Raw genomic sequence first — 22,793 nt, 5'->3', positions numbered from 1 at the left:
TTACATTTCAAGTGTTTCTGAAATTAAAGGAAAATGTGCCACTTTTTCTGGCCTACATCTGCAAGGGAAGATGTGTTTTCCCTCAAAGCATACTTTGGAGGAGTTATGGGCCTTCACTTGCACCGGAATTTTTATTTTGTTTTTGTTTTACTTTGCAAAAATCAAAGGAAAGATGTCAGAGAAGTTGGAATAAAACTAACTTCTAGTCATACAGATATTTCCCTAAATGGGCCTTTTACTGAGATGGCTTAGTTGTGTGCTGTAGCTACTTAATAACAAGCATCCTGAGGCCAAGGCTGAGGAATTTGGGGCCTAATTAAACACAAAGGTGCCAATAGCTGATGCAGCCCATTTATCTTGCCACTTAGGTTTACACTGTAATTTCTATTTCTAAATTTCAAACAAACCCATTTAATCAATACTCAAGATAAAATAACTCAAGTTAAAACTTAGTTCTAAATGACTAGAGTTAGGTTGGGGGGATGTGTGGTGGATTTTTAAAAATTATTACTTGATTAGGAGACATAGGATCTTCACTGGACTAGGAGACATTGGCTGACAGGTTAGCTGAATGCTCTCTTTGGAGGCCATAGTGGCATGTATTGGGGAGTGTGTGAATTTAGGAGCCCAGCTGACTGAGGTCTGGTCCCAACTCTTCCATTTTGATATCGTTTGACCTTGGGCAAGTTATTTAATATCTCAACATATCCCTTTCCCTATATGTGCAATGAAATAATATCTAATAGGATTGTTATAAAGAATAAATGAGCAGACTACGGTCTAGATGGTGGCATAAGCAGACATGCCTCACCTCTTCACACAATCACATCAAAATTACAACTGAAATATAGAACAACCATTACTCAGGAGTGTCAGAAATCAAGTGGAATGGAAGTTTGACAGCTATGGAATTGAGCTGAATGGAAGTCTGAGAACTATGGAATTAAAAAAAACTACATCCATCCAGACTGGTAGGAGGGGACACAGATGTAGAACAGACTAGTACCGCACCCTCATGGATAAAAGTTCAGGAGGGCTATCTCAGGAGCAAGGGGTCCTAGACCCACACCAGGCCCCCAGCCCAGGGTTCCAGTGCCAGAAAGATAAGTCCCCACAACTTCTGGCTACAAAAATCAGTGGGGATTGAGTCAGTGGAAGAAACTTCTGGAGTCCCAAGCAGTTCCTCTTAAAGAAACTACACACGGACTCACTTACTCTGACTCACTTCCTTTGAGCTCCAGCACCTGGGTAGCTCTTGAAAGGTGGCAGTGATATACAGGAAGGAACTGAATTGTCTGGCATCAAGACAAGCAGCAGATGCCATTGTCCCTTTTCTAAACTCTCCCATGACCGAGCTGGTGAGCTGGTAAGCTGGTGCCATATCTGAGACTCCATCAACCTGCCTAGCATTACTTGACTAGCCCTGGAGATTCCAAGCTGCTCTGCCCCACCCAACTTACGGGTCTGCCCAAGCTGCTTTTCCATAAAAATGGCTTGTCTTGGCTAATAAATCCTATCAAACAAGCAAGAGCTGGCTTCAGTGAGCCCTAATAGCAGCCAGATTAGAGTCACAGCTTGGCTTTGCCTGGGGATCTTCAAGCCCTGCACAAGTAGCAACCATCTCAAATTGCTTACAGCTCAGGCAAGATGCTCCAGGCAAAACACAAGTGGAGGCTGACCTTGGCCTGCACCACCCAAGAAATCTCCAGGGTCAGCTCCCCCAGTAGATAGCTATAGACCATGTAGGAACACCACCACTTTGCACAGCTGATCCTCCACTCAGGGCAGAGGTTGGTGGTCAGTGGTCACAGCCAATCCTTGCAGCTGACTGGCTTGGGTAAATCCCCCCCCCCCCCCATTGACCTGCCCAAGAGCAACCAAGGCTAAACTATAAGAGGAAGGGGTACTCAGCCCACACGAAGGGCACACCTCATGTACCCAGCTTGGGTGATAGGGGAGGCTGTGCCCTAAAGGACACCTACTCTACTACTTTAGGCCACACTACCAAGATACAGAGTCAAAGCAGCTCTACCTAATACATAGAAACAAACACAGGGAGGCTGCCAAGATGAGGAGACAAACAAACATGGCCCAGATGAAAGAACAAATCAAAACTCTAGAAAAAGAGCTTAATAACATGAAGATAAGTAATCTGTCAAATGCAGAGTTCAAAACACTGTTTATAAAGATGATCAAGGAACTTGATGAGGACCTCAGCAGCATAAAAAAGATACAGTCAGAAAAGAAGCATACACTAGTTGAAATAAAGAACAATTTATAGGGAAACAAAAGTAGAGTGGATGAAGCCAAGCATCAGATCAATGGTTTGGAATATAAGGAAGCAAAAAACAATCATGCAGAACAACAAGAAAAAAGAATCCCAAAAAAATGATGATAGTATAAACAGCCTCTGGGACAACTTCAAGAGTTCTAATGTTGGCATCATAGGGGTACCAGAAGGAGAAAAGAAAGAGCAAGAAATTGGAAATCTACCTGAAAAAAATGGTGAGAGAAAACTGCCCTAATTTCATGAAGGAAATAGACATACAAGTCCAGGAAGAACAGAGAGTACCAGTTACGATGGATGCAAAGAGACCCGCTCTAAGGCACATCATTATTAAATGGCCAAAAGTTAAAGATAGAGAAAGATTCTTAAAAGCAGCAAAAGAAAAGAAGTCAATTACCAGATGGTTGCCAGAGGGGCAGGGGTTGGAGGAGAATGGTTGAAGAAGTGAGGGGAACAAGAAGTACAAATAGGTAGTTACAGAATAGCTACGGAGATGTACAGTACAGCGTAGAAAATGGAGTAGCCAAAGAACTTATATGCATGACCCATGGATATGAACCATGGTGGGGAGACTGCTTGAGGGAGTAGTAGGTACTGGGCAAAGGGTGAAGAATCAGGGCAACTATAATATCATAATCAATATCATATAATTAAAAATAACTAAAAATAAATTAAAAAAAGAATAAATGAGTTTGTCTTAGAGAAGTCTTATAAGGATAAATGAGCTAATTTTATAGGGCTGTTATGTGGGTTAAATAAGTTAACACACCAAGAACAGTGCTTGGGATATGGTAAAAGCTTAAGTATTAACTACTAGTTTTACTGTTTCTTAACTATTAGAAATATAGAATATTTACTTATTTGTGTTTGCTGATTTTCATTTCAGTTTTGCATATAATGCTTGAAAAGCTGGTTCTAGTAAAAATTTATTTTGTGGTAACATAAGTAACTCTTCCCTCCAGTTAGACCCTGCAGAGGACATTATTGCATCTTTAGGGACTTGTCCACCAGTGCAGCCTAAGGAATGGGGAAGAGGACGCGGCCAATACATTTGTTCTCCAAAGAGTGAGGGTGGGGAGGGGTGCCTTGAAAATCATTTGCCAAAAGTTTTCCTAATGAAAACTGGGTATTTTTAAACAAAATTAGCTCTTTTTCTAATCATCTAAAGTCCCAGTGCCCAAGTATGTCATAAATATTTTTCTCTTTTTTTAAGTAAGGCAGTTAAAATGAAGTACAAATTCGCTTGTCATCCAGACTTGAAGTGGAATTCATTCATTCATTCATTCATTCATTCATTCATTCAACACATATTTTTCAGTATTTAATGTGTCCCAAACACTGTCCTAGGAACTGAGGTTACCGAAGGTCATTAGCTAGATATTAGCTACACTGCCTTAATGAAACGCACATGCTGAGAGACATCACAAATAGTGAGGATCTGCTTTCTTTGTAGAGGTTGAGATACTTCTTGCAAGTTCAGCTTTGGTATTTTTCATTAATTTCTGTCCCTATTGTTACCTTGTTCCAAATAATAACTGCATTGTGAGATACTGGCATGTCAGCTTTGTAAGGGCCCTGGAGAGCACTTAATTTAATGGCCTCATATTTCAAACAACTCAGAGAGTTTAAGTGGCTTGCAGATCCCATGTCATATACCTTTTGTTTCCAAAGGATTCATGTGAAAATTTTCAAACACACACGAGATTGAGAGAATTTGGAGTGAACACCCATATGCCCAACACTCAGATTCTACCCTTATGCTATAAATTTGTGTATATTTTTTAAATAAAGTTTTCTTGGGATTTGCTGATTCTTGATCTCATTTGTAATAATGGAAAATCATTTACAGCACACTAATGGGTGGATTTACACTTCTAATTGAAGTCAGTTAATATATTCTTATTTTATTAACAAAACAAGAGGAAATTTAAAGTCAGAAATAGTAGACAGCAGTCCTAGATTTATAATAACTTTTTCAATTTAATATTGGACTTAGTTAAATGTTTGAGTGACTCTTCTGTGCAAGAAAAATTCTCGCTGGTTTTGGAAATATTAGTTATGGTCCCAGCTTTGGAGCTCTTACCATCTATGTAGAGAGAAGAGAAATCTGTGCATTGACTTGTAGTTAAATGTATACGACAATAAAAATTTAGTGTCAAAAACTGATACTCAAACTATGTAAGTCCTTCGTTAGACTATTCTTCTGTTGCTTGTTAATTTACAAGATTTATGCTTAATCCTATTCTCGCCTTTCACATGTTTTCAGACACTTAGTAGCCCAAGTCAGTAGGAATGAGAAATTGTAATTTGAAGAGTAGGAGATAGAGAGGTTGCGGCTAAAGAACAAAAGACTTTGAATCCCAGGACTTTGACTTTGTCACATGATTGTCTAGTAATTGGTGAGTGATTATGAATACAGGAAGAGCTTCCATCGATCACTAGCCTCTGAGCTTTCTCAGTTGGATGCTGCTGGTGTCTGAGGGAGATATAGCTGGTGGTTGTGTAGAGGAGGAACTGGTTGGAGGTCTTTAGTGAGAGAGGGAGGGCACATAGGACAAAGTTGCAGATGCCCTTGTATGAGGGGGTAAGGGTAGCACATGGGTGATGGAATAAAGGGAATGGATCTTAAGGAATTTCAATGCTAAGTGTGTGTGTAATAGATACGCAAGAAGCAAGGGAAAGAGGAGAAAAGGGAGAGCCAGTGGTGGGTAGAGCTGGTTGGTACCTGCTCTGGGGGTAGATGACATGCTTCTCTTCCCTTCTCAGCTCCCTCTTCAGTGACAGTGTATTTGCCACTTGAAATCAGCTGTAGTAGAAATATTTACAGCTCTGACAGCAGCAAACACTACAAGTCAAAGAGCCAATAAATCTGCACACCATGGGGTGAATGCAGAATTTTGAATTTTGGTTACTATTAAGTGAATGGAGATTTTGGAGAAGGTACTGACTTTAGTTTTCGACCTGTTGAGATTGCAGTAACACCTGGGAACAGTCTGACAACATGGCAGATTCCACCTATAAATGCCATTCGCTCTCCTTTGGGTAAAACTATGAACATGTCGTTCAATGAATTGCTCTTATTACACTGCCTCACATTTGAAACAAAAAGATGAAAGCCTTCTGAGGACACATGGTTTGCATTATAAGTGTAATTTCATTGCAGAAACATAAAAACACCATTGTTTTTCAGTAAAATTTTAACAGTTATAGTAGTTTCTTATGGGTCAAAGAGTAGCTAAGCCACAAAACAAAATAATAGTTCAGCCGAGAATTCCTGATAATAGGAGCTCCCATTATCAGGGAGAAAGAATCATGTGCCATAATCTGGAAGAAAAGCAGAGTGAGACTGTGGGATTTCACAGACCTCAGCTCCTACTAGAACTCAGGCTGGAAGACCTCCTCCCTCCTTCCAGAGCTATTCTTCAGAAAATTGAAACAGTTTAGGTCTTTAGCAGAGATGTGTGAAAGAAATAATAAAGCATCAGCGGAGTACAATGCATAGACTAGTGTTTAGTGTGGAAAAATATGAAAGACCTATTCAGTGAGACGATGTGTTACAAAGCAGTGTTGCTGCATGATCTCAGTTTTGTACTAAAACATACTGTGTCAAAGACCTTATGTTAAGTGAAACAAGCCAATCAAAGAAAGACCAATGCCATACGATTTCACTTATATGTGGAATCTAATGAACAAAACAACCAAACAAACAAAACAGAAACAGATTCATAGATAGAGAGAACCGAAGGACAGCTGTCAGGGGAAGGGGGAGGGGGGGTTGGGTGAAAAAGGCGAAGGGATTAAGCCGTACAAATTGGTAGTTAGAGAATAGCCAGAGAAAGAGATGTGGATTGCAGGACAGGAAATACAGTCAATAATGTCAAGATAAACGTGGGCAGGTGGGTACTTGAAATAGTGGGGGGACCACTCTGTAAAGTACATGACTTTCTAACCTCTTTGCTGTACATCTGAAACTAATACAGAATAATAGTGAATGTCAACTGTAGTTTTTAAAAATCTAAAAAAACAAAACCAAACCCATACGTTGTATATGCATTAAAAGCCTGGAGGAGTCCACGGTTTAAAAGAGCCATTTCTGCTTGGTGGGATTATAGGTTGCTGTTTGTTTACTCCTCTTGTGCTGCAGAACTACTGGTGCTAAGAAAAATGTCTTAGTAAAATAAGGAAAGACACTCTATGCCTTTGCGCAGCTGCGTGTGGTGTTACAAGTAATTGGAACATCTGACATTTTACAGGGTGTCCCTGGAGCAAAGGGAGAGAGAGGAGAGCGGGTAAGTAGCCTGTCTGCTTCTGCTTGCCAGCAGAGCTAACTGTGCATCTTTCATTGCTTGGCCTGACACAGGGCACCTGACACAGAGCATTCACTGCTCTTAGCTGTTTCTTCTTTCCCTGCTCCCTCCTCAACTCATTCAACCATGAGCCCATGTTCAAGTGGAAAACATCTTATGGGCTAGAAGTTAGGAGAGCTGGTTACTAGTTGCAGATTTGCTACCATCCATCTAGATGACCTTCAATCCATTTCTTTCAGGAAAAGTAGAATTAAACTCCTCACCAGGTAGATTTTTTTAAAAAGATTTTATTTATTCATTTTTAGAGAGAGAGGAAGAGTAGGAGAAAGACAGGGAGAGAAACATCAATGTGTGGTTGCCTACTGGGGACCTGGCCCGCAATCTGGGCATGTGGCCTGATGACTGGGAATCAAATCGGCGAACCTTTGGTTTGCAGCCCCCACTCAATCCACTGAGCTACACCAGCCAGGGTCACCAAGTGGATTTGATAAAGCAATTGTATGACACATGGGAAAGGCTTCAGAAAAGTAAAACCTCTCCACAGATGCCAAGGAGTAGAACGGGACTCCAGCTTTTCCGATACTGGCATCCAGAAGGACAGTGGCAGGCATAGAATCCAAGAACTGGCCATGGACCTGAACCTCAGGTTCTTTTAGGGACCTTATCTCTGCTTCGAGAAATTGTACAGCTGCTAATATAATTGTGCTGTCAGCTACAGTGGAAACAGCAGTGACCTTGGGCTTATCCAGTTACCTCTGTGAACCCTTGGGCAGTGTGTTTAACTCTGTTTGTCTATAAAATGAGTTTAACACCTTACCTCTGACTTGTTACTCAAATTAAGCAAGCTATTTCTCAAGAAAGTGCTGCATGTTATAAGCTCCAAAGAGCTAATAATGAGGCATTAAATAATATACACATGGGTTTGTTTCAGATCTATTAACATTTTTAGAATTTGACACTAGAAATGCTTCCTTGAGCTTTCTAAGTTAATAAAGGCTCCCATGAACCTTTAATAATAAGTTAAGAAAGGCACCAGGAATGTCAAATTGCTCATTCCTCTGCATGCACCACAGCGGTAGATTCTACTGTCACTTGAAGCCAAAGAGCCCAGGTGGGAACAGTGGATCAAGTCAGGTCTCCACCTGGAAGTCCTGCCATGTGGCTGGGCTTGTGGCTGAGAGTCAGGAATCTGCTTTTGTTCTCATCCAGGGTGACCTGCAGTCTCAAGCCATGGTGAGAGCGGTGGCACGTCAGGTGTGCGAACAGCTCATCCAGAGTAAGTGCGTTACGGTTCCAGAGGCCTTCTGTCGCTCGTCCAGATGGAGCCGTGCCCTTCCCATGAGTGTAATGATGGAGGAAAACACCTCAGCACAGACACACAGGTTTTACAGATGTCCGTCACCGAGCCATCCAAGAGACCATGCAGATTACCCCAGATTTCTGCAAGGAGGGTACAGACGCCAGCTTCCTCCTGTCCTCCATCCAAGAGCTCTCTGCCTGCCCACATAGACTTAACTTGACTGCCCAGATCAAATCTTTTATTCCTTCCTCATCTTCCCAAATGGGTCAATTTTTTTCTGAAGCACTCAGCACCTGAAAGCTGCCAGACTGAGGCCTCTGATGCTACCTTCGAAAACACGACTTAGGGTGTTGATTTCTATTCACTCACTAGATTTAAATCAATGCCTCCTTCTTATCCATTTCTTTTGGTTAGCCCAAGGTCCTCTCCTTTATTCTTTAAGATTTATGCCAACACACACACACACACACACACACACACACACACACACGGAGAATCTTCAAAGACATTTGATATGATACTTGTGCTTTATGCCAAAACTCACCCTGGAACGCACTTGGTAAGACACCTGTCCCAATTTTCCACTTCAAACCTGAGCTTTTTCACAGTTCAGTATTTCAGCGACTGAGTCCTGCGTATTCACTTATCACTCATCCATTTTGCACATTTTCATCCTGGCTACCGGCTGCATTTTGTCTCCATAATCTAAGTGGAGGGCCCTTCTCTTTGCCAGTAATTTGTTCAATTCCAGGCAGATCTGAGGCCAAGCAGGGATGAAATATTCCTCTCAAACCCTGCCAGCTCCGGCCCTTGGCTGTCAAGCCCTCTGCCCCATCGTGTCCTTTATCTCTAGGGCTGACTTCACCCAGTGGCTGCCTTAGAAGTTTTGAGGTTATGTTTGATTTCAGCCAGGGAAGTTTGGGAGTCCTGTAAGGGTCTGAGAAGGCTCTAAGGCGAGGGTCCAAAATTTCTGTATGTAGTTGATGAAACCAGATCTCTCCTTGAGTAGTGCTTGGAATAAAGGTCTGCATAACCTTGGGAGAGGTTTCATTAAAATCTCAGGACAGAGGAGTACAGAGCTATCAGGCATAATAGTAATGCTCCCTATATTTTAACTGTATTTCACTTCATGTTATATTACTTGAATTAAATGTGCATATGAGAGAATTTACCAGTGAAATGAAACTGTTCAAGGGTAATGCCAAAATAAGATCTTTGCAAACACAGTAAGTTATAAAAGAGAGATTGAATAGTAAGTAAACTACATCAAAAGCTATCCTGTATCTTAGATTCTTTCGTAGGTTTCTCATTTCAAGCATTCAGTGTAAATGAGCAGATAATTATTTTAAAGAAACTGAAGGGTTACATCCCCATATGACTCACTGACCAGAGTATGTAGAAGATTTCAAAATAGTTGCTGTCTTATGAGACTCTAGAGTAAAAGTCTTGTATAAATATATAATTGTTTATGACATCACTCAGAAAGGAGAGCTTAAAATCTAGAGTTTTCCTCCTCAGGAATTCTCAGATTTTAGTCAACGCCTGTTAGGAACGGGAGCCAGCGGGGGGTCATACAAGCACACCGGAGTGGTTCGGTGAGGTCAGGAGGCCCCGCCCGTCCATGCAGTTCTGGAGAAGGAAATAGAACACACGGTATGGGCAGGACCCAGCCTCCCCAGAGGCTGTATTTGTCACACCTCCACACCCCACGCACTGCCGCAGGTTGCTCCAGGCTGCTTACCTCATCCTCAGAACTTGATTTCATCAGTTGGCCTCTAATACCTTTCACACGCAGTTATCTGTTTTTCAGTCCAGAGCTGATCAGGACAATTATGCTAGGAAAGGTCATATGGGAAACGGTGAGACCAAAGTGATGACAGCTGGAGAAGTGACAGAGGACATCCCCTTGTCAAAGGAGGAAACTGAAAATGTCCATGCAGGAATGTCTGACCCCACCCGATGGCCACGGGCACTGTGGCCTTTGAGTCATCAGGAAGCTGATCCTGGTTACAGTCATGGTCCTCTGCCTAAGAATGCTTGAATACATTTCAGAAATAATTCCTCTAAAAATGGTTACTCTTCTTTTTAAAAAAAAATCTTATTTACTTATTTTTAGAGACGGGAAGGGAGGGAGAAAGAGAGGCAGAGAAACACCAGTGTTTGGTGCCCCCTACTTGGGATGCAGCCTGCAACCCAGGCATGTGCCCTAGACTGGGAATCAAACCAGCAACGCTTTGGTTTGCATGCCGGCACTCAGTCCACTGAGCCACACCAGCCAGCGGGCACTATTCTTTAAGTTTGAAAGTTTGAGAAGGGATAAGTAATTGTTATCTAGAAAGTTCGTTCATGTGGGAAGAGCTTGCCTCCTCATGATGCTAGAAAAATGAGGCATTATGGTTTCAAGCATTGTATAAAGCTAGACTTCTAATTATTAAAGTATATCCCTCCAGACACAACTGATTTAAGTGACTATGGGAGAGAAAGCCAGATTAAAAAAAATAAATAAAGCAAGTGGGAGAATCTGCAGCTGGGTCCCAAGTAAAGGTTACTATACAAACTCTTGGCAACTGAGAGATGAGCCGAAACAGCTCTAGTCTGTAGATTTGTGAGCAAGAGGGTGGAGCAGACTTTGTGGGCTGGAAAAAAGACAACTTGCAGAGAAATTGCTGGAGAAAAGGGGCAGCTGGGTGAGGATTTAGGAGGTCAGATAAATGCTGGGTGGAAGATAAAATTCATGACCTCTGTTCAAATGATATTTATGAGATGCTGATGTGAGCTGTGGAATTCCAAACACATGAGATGCGACTTGAATACACTCCAGCTGTTAAGAGCATCCAAAGAGGAATGTAAAAAAGTTTTGAATTGGAAATCGGCATGTTTCAGAGAGGTGTGCATTCTCCTTTGGTGGCCATGTAACAGAGCCGATTGGAGGCTTGACAGATGCACCTCCAGTCCTCCCTTTGTGTGACGGTTGATTGAAAGCTGTCTTTGTCCTTCCTGCCGCAGGTCACATGGCCAGGTACACAGCCATCCTCAACCAGATTCCCAGCCACTCCTCATCAGTCCGGACCATCCAAGGACCTCCTGGGGAGCCAGGGAGACCGGGCCCTCCTGGAACCCCTGGTGAACAAGGGCCCCCAGGTACCCCAGGCTTCCCAGGAAATGCAGGTGTCCCAGGGAATCCAGGAGAACGAGGTAAGCTGGGCTACCCCTTCACTGAGAGCAGTGAAGCAGAGCTGAACAATGGTGCCTCAACCATGATAAAGTCTGAAATAATGGGCCTGAGTTAATTTGACCCCATCTATTCTGCAGCTTCTTATTTATCCCCAAGGTTGAGAAAATTGAGTAATCTACCAAGGGTTTGGCAGGAGCCACATCTGCTTGTATGAAAAAAGAGGATCAGAGCCCCCGACTCCCTCTAAGAGGCTTTTGTATTCATGAGAGAATCATGGAGGAAGTAAGAAAAGATGCCCCTCTCTGGCCATATGTGGCATCACATATCCACCATGGCTGGCAGAGAGCTCTCTTCCCAGGTCTGGCACTTTTTTGTCCGTGTCCATACTAGGCGATATGGTTAGTGGCGGCCCTGAAGTGAGGCCCGATTCGAATTGTTCTATGATTCACATGTGCCTGTATAGCGCATGCTAGCTCTCAGCTTCCAATTAAATACTGTCTGTGGCTCATCTTCCTATGATAGAAGGCAACATTTTACTTAATAATTGAACGGGCCAATGTTTTATATTTCCTACCAAAATTTCTATAAAATAGAGATGCTACTTAGCCTGTCCTTCTGCCCTTTACAGGACTTCACAGTATTGCATAAAACAATAGTAAGATCAAAGAGATGTGGGAAATTGGGGCTAGATATTAACCACAAAGAAAGAGATGGGAAAAGAGGCAACTGATAGAAGTATTTTCTAAGACACAATTTATGGAATGTAGATCTGAGCAAAAAATGACCTATCTGCCCTGGGAGGCACGTTGCTTTTGTGAGATGGGTAGAGTATGTTCCTTTTATAAGATCTGGGATGTAAAATGCAGATTACAAAGGTTCTCCTTCACGTTCATTCTTGATCCGTGCCAACAGGTCAAGCACAATTCTTGCATCTGTAGTTTTGTGCGCATTGTTCCACTTTGGAAATGTCCTTTTCATTTTCTGTCTTCTGTATGACTGAGTCTGAGTTCAAGGCTTAGCCTAACCCCTGTCTCATGCATGAAGTTGGCTTGATCGCCCCAGACCACAAATATCTCCCCTGCCCCCAACCCCTGATGCCCTGACCATTTCTCTCCCCCATTTTAACACCCATCAGGTGTTAATGAACCATGAGATTTCTGGGAACAGGGATTGGGTTTGAATTGCTTTGCACATTAACAGGTACTCACTAGATCATTGGTTTTTTTTGACCCAATTCTGATTTTCCTCTCTGAAGGCTTTTCTTGTGCAAGGACACTGAGTCAGCAGATGCAAGGATCTGGCAGCCAGAGGGTAGCCCCTCTGTCAGCAGGCACCTCTAGGGTGCTGGTGACAGGTCAGCTGTGACTCAGGGAGCCCAGAGCCAATGCCTGAGTCATCCTCAGCAAGTCACAAGTTGTCTTTGTTCTTTTCAGAAACCCTATCCTTGTTCCTGCCAGGCTGAGTCTTTCTTGCTCTGCAAGAGCACTTGAATGCTTAGACCAGAGGAAAAGCACCCAGGAGTTCTCAAACCGTGGCCCAGACAACCCTTGAAATATGAATTTCCATGATATAATCTTAGTTACATATAGATACACAAGGGGGGACTCTCCCCCCAAATGGAATTGTCTTCTGGAGGGTGGGCCCTTGTAACACAGGCTTCCCTGCTAGGTGAGTGTTCTAGGTGAGTGTTCTAGGAACTCATCTTTATCAGATCACCAGCTGGCGTTGTGAGAAGCTGCGTTTGGATTTGGTGAATTTTTTTTTGAAGACTCTTTCAACACATTTGCCCTTCTCCTGATGGGTGATTTATGAGTGCATCTGCTCACACTGTGCTGAGTGATCAGCGGTTTTCGACCAAAACCAGCATGACCCCTGTGCCCCGCCCTCCCTGTTTACCTGATCTTGTGACAAGCGACTTTTGTGTTTCCCTGGATGAAAAAAAGTCCTCAAAGGGAAATGTTTTGCGCAAGAGGTGAAACAAAAAAATGGCAGAAGCACTAAAAGGCATTAAAATTGACAAGTTCAAAGACTATGCTGAGCAGTGAGAGAGTCTTAATGTGTGGATTGCGTCAAAGGGAGAGTTCTTCAAAGGTGACTGAAGTTTAAACATGTAAGAACAAGTACATGATTTCTTATAAATAAATTCTGGTTTTTTGCCCCCCCCCCCACCTCATATATATTCCTAAAGAGTACAGTCCAGAAACAGAACTCTGAAATTGACGAGCACAGGGAAGCTCACAGTAAGACAGAAGATGAGATGCCCTTTGAGCACGAGGGAAGGTGATTTTATTGATGACCACCTGAGGGGCGTGGTTTGGGGTTTAAGGTTGGGGTTTATAGGCCAACATCCCCAAAATAGTGGATCAGAAGAACCATCCACTTAAAGATTTTCATGTTTAAATTGGATGCCCGTAACAGCTGGGATTCATATCTGGTTTGTTGTGTACAATAAATCAGCAAACATTTATTGAATGCAGCGTTTATGCAAGACTTTTGGCTTGGCAGCGTGTGAGATGATGCTGTAATCACGGCTTTCACATTTAGGCACCAAACGCATCTGCCAGCATTGTGCTCAGTCCCATATATATGTGCATTCTCATTTGGATAAAACAGAAGACGTGGTTTGGAAGCAATATTGAGTGTTACTGAATGTACAAGCTAGGAGATGGTAAATTATAACCGAGCAGTGTTGAAAGTAAGTGCTGTCAGAATGGGGTCAGTATTCTCCCCAGTTTTAGGTGAGAAAACTGAGGCTCATCTGATTGTCCATTGTCCAAGGTCACTTAGCTGAACCATAGGGGACCAGAGTTTAAATCCAGATCTGTATGATTGCAGAGTGTCTGCAGTCTGTGATTGCTTGCTCCATTCTGCCCTGTTGCTGCCTTTGAGTTCACTGCCAAGTGGGGGTTTCACATGGGAGGCCAGAACTGGGGAGCATCTGGTGAACCCTGTTTCATGATGGCTTCTGATAACTACATTTCACAACATGAACTGCTGGCCGGATCAGAATGTTGTAGCAGGTTCTGGTCCTGCTGTTTGCAAGACCCTTGTGCGCTCTGTTCTGTTGTGTTTCAATAGCTCGGGGGCATCCATGACCTGGCAAATGACCTGCTTGGGGATGAAGCCGGGTGATCTGTTGGATAAATAGGAATGTGATCAAAACATTTCCTGTGTTTGCACATTTGGGCATTTGATGAGTGTTCCATGATTGTAGCACACACCCGGGCTATGTAAGAGTCCAAGTGGGGGAGTTACCTGTAGGGGTGCTGGTCATGGGTCTGGCAATTTGGGGTGTTCCTATAGATGTTATACTCCTCTTCTAGTATCCCACACTGGGGACAATACTAGTATCCCACACTGGGGGCAATACTGGGGGCAAAACCTGAAACAAGGCAATTCAGTCCTGTTTTACTTCTGTTATCTTAGAAGAGAAACCATTTGTGATGCCGCTGTTGCTGGAAGCATCATGACAGGTGGACAGTCTGGGGTTGGGGACATCAGTCACACGTGGGTGAGGATGCTGGCTTTGCCACTTATTAGCTATGTCATTTTGTCTGTTTGGTCTTACAATGTAACCTTTGTAGATCATCATTCATTCCTCTACACGTCAGGCACGGCTCTGGGTGTTAAGGGAAGAGTAGTGAACAGGACAACATTCCTGCCTTCATGCTCCTAGCGTGGAGACAGGTCTTAAACAACAACCAAAAAACCCACGAATAGTTTAATATCAGTTGTTAGAGATGCTATGAACAAATGTGGGGTGCTGTACGAGCACAGAAGAGGGGGCCCTGACAGTCAGCTGATGTTTTAGCTAAGCAAGGCCTGAAAGGATGGGAGTTTGGCATATAAATAAGAGTTAGAGGAGGGCATACTAGGCAGAGAGCGCAATAGCATGTCCAAAGGTCCTGAGATGGGAAAGGGCTTGAAACCTTTAAAGCCGTGGTTCTCAACCCCAGCAAACATCCTTGCTTTCCGTAACAAATAATTCCGCCACGTGCCTTCTACTGTTCTAAAATGAAAACCATAGATAATAAAAATAACTTATCTTCACATATAATTTTAAAAGCTACAATGCACTCTAGTGTAATATAAAACAGTAAAAGGGAAGTAGTTTATAGTCTAATGATTTACTTCATGATGCAAATTCTCAGCGTGCCAACACTGAAAACATAATGAAGTCAAAATGAAGTTATGTTTAAGAATTACTGAGCATGCAACAGCTACAAATGTAGGTTCGTGTAACTCCTTAGTCTTTCTACATTTGTCTCCATTGTGTTCACAGTGAAGATTTACTAAGATAGCAAATACATCACTGACATATGCAAATAAATGTAAATTACCTCCTCCTACTTTTCAGGCACATGTTCCTGGGTCAACAGACCTCTTGCTTTTCTGTTATACTTGTTTTTCTTAGTAAGGCCTTCTCTAGAGAAGCCTTCCAATGCCGACTGTCCCTGAAACCAGGTGATGGTGGCGGCATCTTTTCCATCCAGTGCCTGGGAAACACTGAGTGCAAAAGACCGGCAGGTATTGTTCCGAAGACCTTCCCCATTGGAAGGTCTACAATCATGGAACATCATTAAGTTCCATAGCTAAGTTCATTAGCTCTTTACATTCACTCTGGAATCAAATATTTTGGGTGCTAGGAGCGCCAGTCACTCCATTATTATTATTGAGGACAAAAATAAAAATCATGTTGGAATATCATCTTTAATCAAGAGAACGTTTCCTATTTTGTTTGTTACCTGGCTTCATTTTTCATTGTTCTTTAAGGACATCGAGGTTGGAAAGTTACTCCCCTCAAGCTTTTCCTGCCACCGAGAGCCGCATTCCTAATGGTTGGGTAAGGGAAAACAAGATTTAAGCGTCCGATTTTTATCACTCCTAACATTCTGTGGTTAACTGGAAAAAAAGGTGGACTTTGTTGCAGACAATGAGAAAAAGGGGAAGTTAGGAGGGGCAGGTGAGGAGTCAGAGCTGAACTTCCCAGGCAGCCCCAGGTAGAGTGGCACCCGGCCACCCTCTGGGTGCCCTGTGTCTGTGACAACCCCTTGCAGAATGAGGACAAAAATGCTGCAGACTCAGGATGCTAAATCTGCATCCTTAATGCTCAGGCCTCAGTCCACTGTGGATCAGTGAGGCTGAGAAGTCTACAGAGAAAACTGGGTCCCAGACTCATTCAAAGTGAGAAAGAAGGAAGGTTCATGTATTCATTATTCCTGTGGTGGGAGAGAGCTGTTGGCACTGACGATACATTTGGCAGCAAACTTTGGTCACAAGTTCAGAATGAAAGCGCTGCAGTTGCGAGCCAGGAATGCCTCAGTGGTAAGCATCTGTGGAACTTCTTAATGACCCTTGTATCCTGCTTTAATTCCTGGAAAAATTATTTTTATGGGACAGACTAACTTGATTAAAGAAAGAAGGCTGGTAGAACTCTCATAATAATTTGCTGGTTGTTGCTTAAATATTTACAAGTCTTCCCTGTGATCTTGTGTTATAGTTGATATTGTGTTGCATGAGACATAGTCTTTTCATTGCTGTTGAAAATTTGCTGAAATACGTGTTTGCTTTCTTGCTCTCTCGCTTCCCCATCCCCTGCCTCTCATCTTCTGAGACGGATGCCAGAGAAGCAAAGATAGAGTGTTCCCACCCAATATTTATCTGGTAAAGTCCAGTTTGAATGTCCTTTGGAACAAGACTTTTCCCTGAAGGTTTGCTGGATTGTGTTTTCTTAATATAAAGTAAATTTAAGGCAATGAATGCTCTTTATCTCTGTATTATCTTTTATTTTGTAGGATTTTTTCTTATTACAAACAAACTCTACATTCATCATGGCTGTAGAGAGAAGCTCTCTGTGTTAGTGATTTATTGCTATGCAACAAATTACCCTAAAACATCACTTTAAGACAACAGCACATACAGGGTCCTGGTTTTTGTGGGCCAGGGATTCAGGAGTGGTTTGGCTGCGTGGTTCTGGCTCCAGGTCTTCATGAGGCTGCAGTCAAGATGTTAGCCGGGGCTGCAGTCAGCTCTCTGAAGGTCTGACCGGATCTGGCTCACTCACGGCACCACTGGCAGGAGTCTCAGGCCCTCCCTGGCTCCTCTGCTCACAGTCAGCAGGAGAGGGGTGGGTCCCTCCACGACAGTTCTTGAATGTTCTTGAAACATGGTGGATGCTTTCCTCAAAGCCTGCTGATCCAAGAGAGATGGCAGGGAGGAGTTCACCATGCCTTTTTGTGACTGTGTGGTCTCAGAAGTCACAAGCTTTTACTTTTGGCATATTTGGTTAGGAGGGAGTCCCTTAGCCCAGCCCACGGGCAAGTGCAGGGGAGTTAGGATGTATGTGTTGAAGAGGGCAGATCACAGAACTGGGGAATATGTATTTGATCATATTCCTTTAAATCGAAGCAAGGCCTTTGGCCTTGCATCGTGACAGGGTGATGCTTTCATTCCTAAGACTGATTTCCAAGCAGGCTGCCCTTCTGAGACACACGTGAAGAGCTGGCTCTCTCTGGGCCTGCCTGTTTTCGCTATTTAAATGGGTATTTTACTCTCCCACCACCTTGAAGTTATTCACATGCCAGATGTAGCTTTACAGAGGGAAATATAAGATATGGATTTAAGCACCTTGAAAGAGTAGCACCTACTGGAAAAATGTTTCAGTAGACTAACTTTTTTTTTTTTGTATTCCTGCTTCAGGAAGCAGTCAGGATAAAGTCATTTTCCAAATAAACACAAAGAATTATTTTTAAAAAGCAACTGACAAACTAAAATGACCCTCAAGTTGTGTTCCCCTCCCTCTGTAGTTAGCAGAATAAGGCTATTATGATAACAAAAACCATAACTGGTATGGTGTCTTCTTTTTGCCATGAAAGCTAATATAATTGTTTCAGTCGCTTTCAAATTTTTGAAATGCTCAACTGGAGGGTCTGTGAAGTAGGTGTTAACAGATTCCTCACACTGAATTTCAGTCACTGTCTGGAGTAGCGGGTTGTACTACAAACACTCCTCAGAGTTAATGCCATTTTGGTCAGATATCTTTGTGTGGTCCTGGTTCATATTTTCTAGGCAAAATGAACTGCTCAGTGCTCTAGGTATTAGTCAGCTTTTGCTGCATAACAAACCACAAAAATCTTGGTAGCATTTAATAAATATTACTTTTTATCACATTTCTGTGGGAGGTGGAGACAGCTGTGCTCTAATCGGGCCCTGGCCGGAGGGGAAATGGCTCCCCATTCTCCTTGTGGCAATGGCAGAAGCAAAACAGGGCCACCCAACCTCCCAATCCTTTTTTTGGCCTCTGTTCATGTCATTGCCACTAATATCTCATTCGTCAAAGCAAGTCACATGGCCAAGCCATGTGCTAGGGCTAGGGAGATGAAAGAGTCCTGGCATGGGAATGGATGTACAATTCTGTTGTAAAATAGTAAAGAATTTAGACCACTAATTCAGCCTGCCATGTTCTTCCTACGTGCCTTTTCCTTTCCTACCACCCTCAATGCCGATCTCCACTGTAGCCTGTTCTTATACCCCTTCCTTGGTGTTCACATGCTCTTTCCGCCCTCCAGAACCCTTGTTCTTCCTCTGGCCCATCCATATTCATGCTTCCAAACTCATCTCAAGAGTCACCTCTGTCAGACTGCCCCTTCTTCACGTGGTTTATTTGTTTGGCCAGTGGATTTGTTATTGCTATGCTGCCCTATTCCAACTGAACCAGACCGAATGAGATCTTCCTCGTTTGTGCTTCTCTGTCCCCAGGCACATGCCTCCAACCACAGCATTTCCTGCTACACTGCAACTGTTGGTGTACTTATCTTCCCCTGGACTGTGCATTGCCCCACAGGGAGCCTGGACAAATAGTCACTTGATAAATGAGTACATGGCAGATCCCTACCTCATTAGCATGGGAAACACATCACTTAGCACCCAGGTAGAATATACGGTAGAGTACACTTTCCTGAATCATCTTTGAATGGTTTCATTGTTGCTAATCCTGTCTCACCCATGTGGCCGCACGCTCCCCAAAGACCAAACTGAACGTCTATTTTCCTTTCATTCCCCATAATACCCAAAATATAATAGTTATTTCATGAGTCATAAGTGATTTATGCTGTTGATCAGCACTAGCTTTTTGGCTGCCTTCCTCACTCGCCCAGAGCCATGATACAAGCAGAAACCCATGTGGTTATAGTACGTCAGTCCTGAGACATCTTGTTAATAGTCCATTACTGCCAAGTGGACAGTGTCAGCATTTTCTTCAAGTCATCATCATATAAATTTAGCCCAGAAAGTAAGGTGAGATTTTTAAATAGGAGTTTTGGTTACACTGGTTAGGAGCTGCCTATAACATAGCAAATGCATGGGACATTTCAGTGCTCAAATATGTGTCTAAGTCAGATGTCTGTGATCAAAGATCAAAGGACTTCCTGGGTACATTGTCTATGGGGGTGTGTGTGGAGAGAGAGAGAGATTGATTGAGGCTCTTTTGCTTCTGAATGTAGGGAAGTTCTTTGCCATTTTCCAAATTTCTGGCCTTGAACAAAGCAAGTAAATTGGCAAGAAAACACATACTAGCTTATGTGATAAAACTAAAGCTGTTTATATTAGCTTTGATAAAGCATTTTCACCAAACTTTTTGACATGACTTTTTTTTAAAAAAGGATTTTGATTATTTTATTTTTAGAGAAAAGGGGAGGGAAGGAGAAAGAGAGGCAGAGAAACATCACTGTATGATTGCCTCTTGTGTGCCCCCTGCTGGGGACCTGGCCCGAAATCCAGGCACGTTCTCTGACTGGGAGTCAAATCGGCGGTAACCTTTTGGTTCACGGGCCAGCCCTCAATCCACTGAGCCACACCAGCCCGGGCTTGACATGACCTTTAAAGCAATAAAAGTAATAAATACATAAATCAAAGTGCATTTGTATAGTTGGGTGAAAACATACATGGAAATAGATGTATTCATAAACCCTTTTCATTTTCATTGATTGACGATGTAACTTTGACACTAAATTACTGTGTGATTGTAGCAAAGTAATTTGAGTTTTCTGAACCTCTTTGCTGGTTTGAGAAAACATAAGGATTCTAGATGTAAGTTGTACTTATTTAAGAGCACATTTGTCATGCTTATTAAGAAGGGCTGTTGATCATAACACATTTTGTTTTAAACTCTGCAGACCCTGGCCTTGTCCCAGTGCCCTGACATAACTCTTCTTTTCCAAGCGTGCAGAGCATCATATCACTTTTCAGTTCTGTGAGGAATGATGACCAGACCAAGCTGTAAGTTAATGATCTTCGTCTGGTTGAATATTCATTCTGAACCCAAATGGCCATTTTTTTCTAAGCCATAAAAATCGGCTCACTTTCCTGCTGACTTCGAATTATTTATATTTTTCCTAACAGTCGATGTTGGAGGGGTAGTTATAATTTTGATAGGTTTGCATTGAGCCTGACATTCTCATTATGTCCCAGTAATGTCATAGTGTCAGGGCAAAAGTAGGTGGACAAAAAGCCAGACTCCTGGTGCGCCGACTCCTCCCCATTCCCATTTGCTATGCACCTGTAGTTGTGAACAGTCAACCTGCAAACAGGTAACCAACTGTGTATGCTCTTCTTTCCTCCCTCCCTGCCCCCTCTACCACCTCCCTTCCCCCTCCTAATTTCCATCCTCCCCTCGCTGCCCTAATGCAAGCGTGTCTACTTTAGATGTCTGTGGTCAGAAGACCAAAGGACCTCCTGCCTGCATTATAATGGTACAAAAACCCAAGTGTAAAATGTTCTGTTGTCTTGTTCTTGATCTGGTTAACAGGTTCCTTTGACCAGTGGGTGGCCCACTGGGTAGAAATATGATTCCACACACTTTCTGCTGGCTTTTCTGTGGGACTAGCACAGTGTTTATTGGTGGTGTTAAGCTTCACAGGATTCCAGCCCCCCTTAGCCAATTGTACTGCTTGTTGGCACCCAGCAGGGGCAGATCCGGGTTTTGTGGAGCCTGAAGCTTAAACAGATTGGAGTTCTTCTTGGGAAAAAAAAGAGTATGAAGTTAGAAAACAAAAACTGTAGCAGATATTGAGGGAGGGGCAATATGCAAAATCCTTAGAGATAAACACAAAGTTTATCACCAGGCCTGGCCTCTCAAGTTGCCACTCCCCAACCTGCAGTTGTTGCTGTAGTAGCCAACTAGTTCCCTGGGCAGATCCTGGAACTAGTTTAATGTCTGCAAACCTTTGAGTCTGCACTTCTATCTGCCCCTTCTTTATCTGGCTGACACCTGCTTTTTAAGTCTTCACTCCAGGGGTCAGCTATACTGTAAAGCCTTCTGTGATTCCCCACTGATGCCTCAGTTCTGTGCTCTCATATTTTGTAGCTACTCCCACACTGCATTACAGCTACCCTAACCCTGACCCTGACCCTGCCCCTAACCCCCTACAACATGGTGACCTGCCACAGAGAAGGATGGGTGCCTTTTATTCTGAATTCTCAGATATTGGGGCCAGGCTGGGCAGTTTGCCCTTCTCTCTCCTTTTTCTGTGCATCACTGTTCTCGCACTTCCTCACCTTCTGGTCCGGGACAGCCTTAGCCAATGGGAGGCATTGAGAAGGACCAGAGGGTAGGAAGAGGGGTAAAGGCAGGATATTTCTCCCCTCAACCACACCCAGCCTCCTCTGCAACTCCAGTTGTGGCTGCAGACTGTCTGACTCCTGCTTCCATTGGACAATGTCTCACTCAATTCTAGATCCCACCAGAAGGCCCTACCCAATGGGCTCCAGTTACACCCTTTCTTCCCATTGTCTTTGCCCTCGAGTGGTGATAGTGGCTTCCTGCTCTTCCTAAGTTATGGGTTTGCCCCATGGCCTTTATTTGGCTGCTTAATCCTGTTAGTAAGGTAACCAAGTAAGTACCCATTTTAAATTCCCTCTGCCTGAAAGCTCTAGAATGGCTTATGTTTCCCTGGCTGAACCCTGGATTATAGAGGTATACTAGATGGCCAGTTGTTTCATGGAAAAGGTGATAGGAAGGGGGACCCTTAGCAATAGTTTGCAAAGTTTGTTTACTTTCAGAGCAACCGTGTATTTTCCAGCCTTGGCCACCTCAGGCCCAAACATGGAGCCACACATGCTGACAATAATCCTACAGACTAATATGTACTGACAGCAGAGCCTGGATAAGTGCAAAAAGACACTTGCTGAATTGAGTCTAACAAACCCTTCGTCTTGTACCTAGGGACCCATCTAGGACCTTGCACCTAGTAGGCATTCCAACATACGCTGGCTCAAAAGCATACTCTGCTTGCAATACATTGCATCTCCCAAACAATAGACAATAAGGTAACACAGTTGAAACCTTGTCTCACAGTGTCTGTGAATTTTTGGTAGAATTACAATGAAAGCATTAACCAGGCCTTGCCTATCCGTCTGAGCATAAATCCTGGGAGCTGCTCAGAATGTCTGGGGTCATGAGGGAGTGGATGGGCTCCGTGTAGTAGAGTAAGACTCCAGCCTGGAGTGCTTGGTGTAATCAGGGAGCAAAGGAATTAGCACACTCTCCCTACGCAGAGGTCAGAAAAATGGGAGCCCAATAACCAAGGGCCAGACCCTGAACATGGAGTCAGTGTGAGCAGGATAAATCCTCTTGAAATTAACCCCAAGGCTTGCTCAGAGCAGAGGTCAAATATATAAACCCAGGAAAGTAGGGTTAGGGAATGTGACAACCACAGGGTTGATTCC

At 43.2% G+C, this 22,793-nt stretch overlaps 1 protein-coding gene across 3 annotated transcripts in view; it reads left to right on the top strand.

The window, feature by feature from the left end:
* The window catches only part of COL14A1 (collagen type XIV alpha 1 chain), a 194,873-nt gene that overhangs the window by 163,053 nt on the left and 9,027 nt on the right, over nt 1-22,793 (top strand). For all 3 annotated transcript variants that reach the window (XM_037166708.2, XM_037166707.2, XM_037166709.2), the window contains exons 43-45: nt 6,541-6,576; nt 7,804-7,870; nt 10,901-11,089. In XM_037166708.2, the coding sequence (XP_037022603.2) occupies nt 6,541-6,576; nt 7,804-7,870; nt 10,901-11,089 (292 nt within the window). The remainder of the gene's footprint in view (nt 1-6,540; nt 6,577-7,803; nt 7,871-10,900; nt 11,090-22,793) is intronic.

The sequence above is a fragment of the Artibeus jamaicensis genome, unplaced genomic scaffold (genome assembly GCF_021234435.1).
Source record: "Artibeus jamaicensis isolate MK-2021 breed Jamaican fruit bat unplaced genomic scaffold, CSHL_Jam_final scaffold_916, whole genome shotgun sequence".
In the NCBI taxonomy this organism is placed as follows: domain Eukaryota; kingdom Metazoa; phylum Chordata; class Mammalia; order Chiroptera; family Phyllostomidae; genus Artibeus; species Artibeus jamaicensis.
The sequence above is the reverse complement of the archived record's forward strand: the minus strand, read 5'-3'. Positions and strand labels throughout refer to the sequence as shown.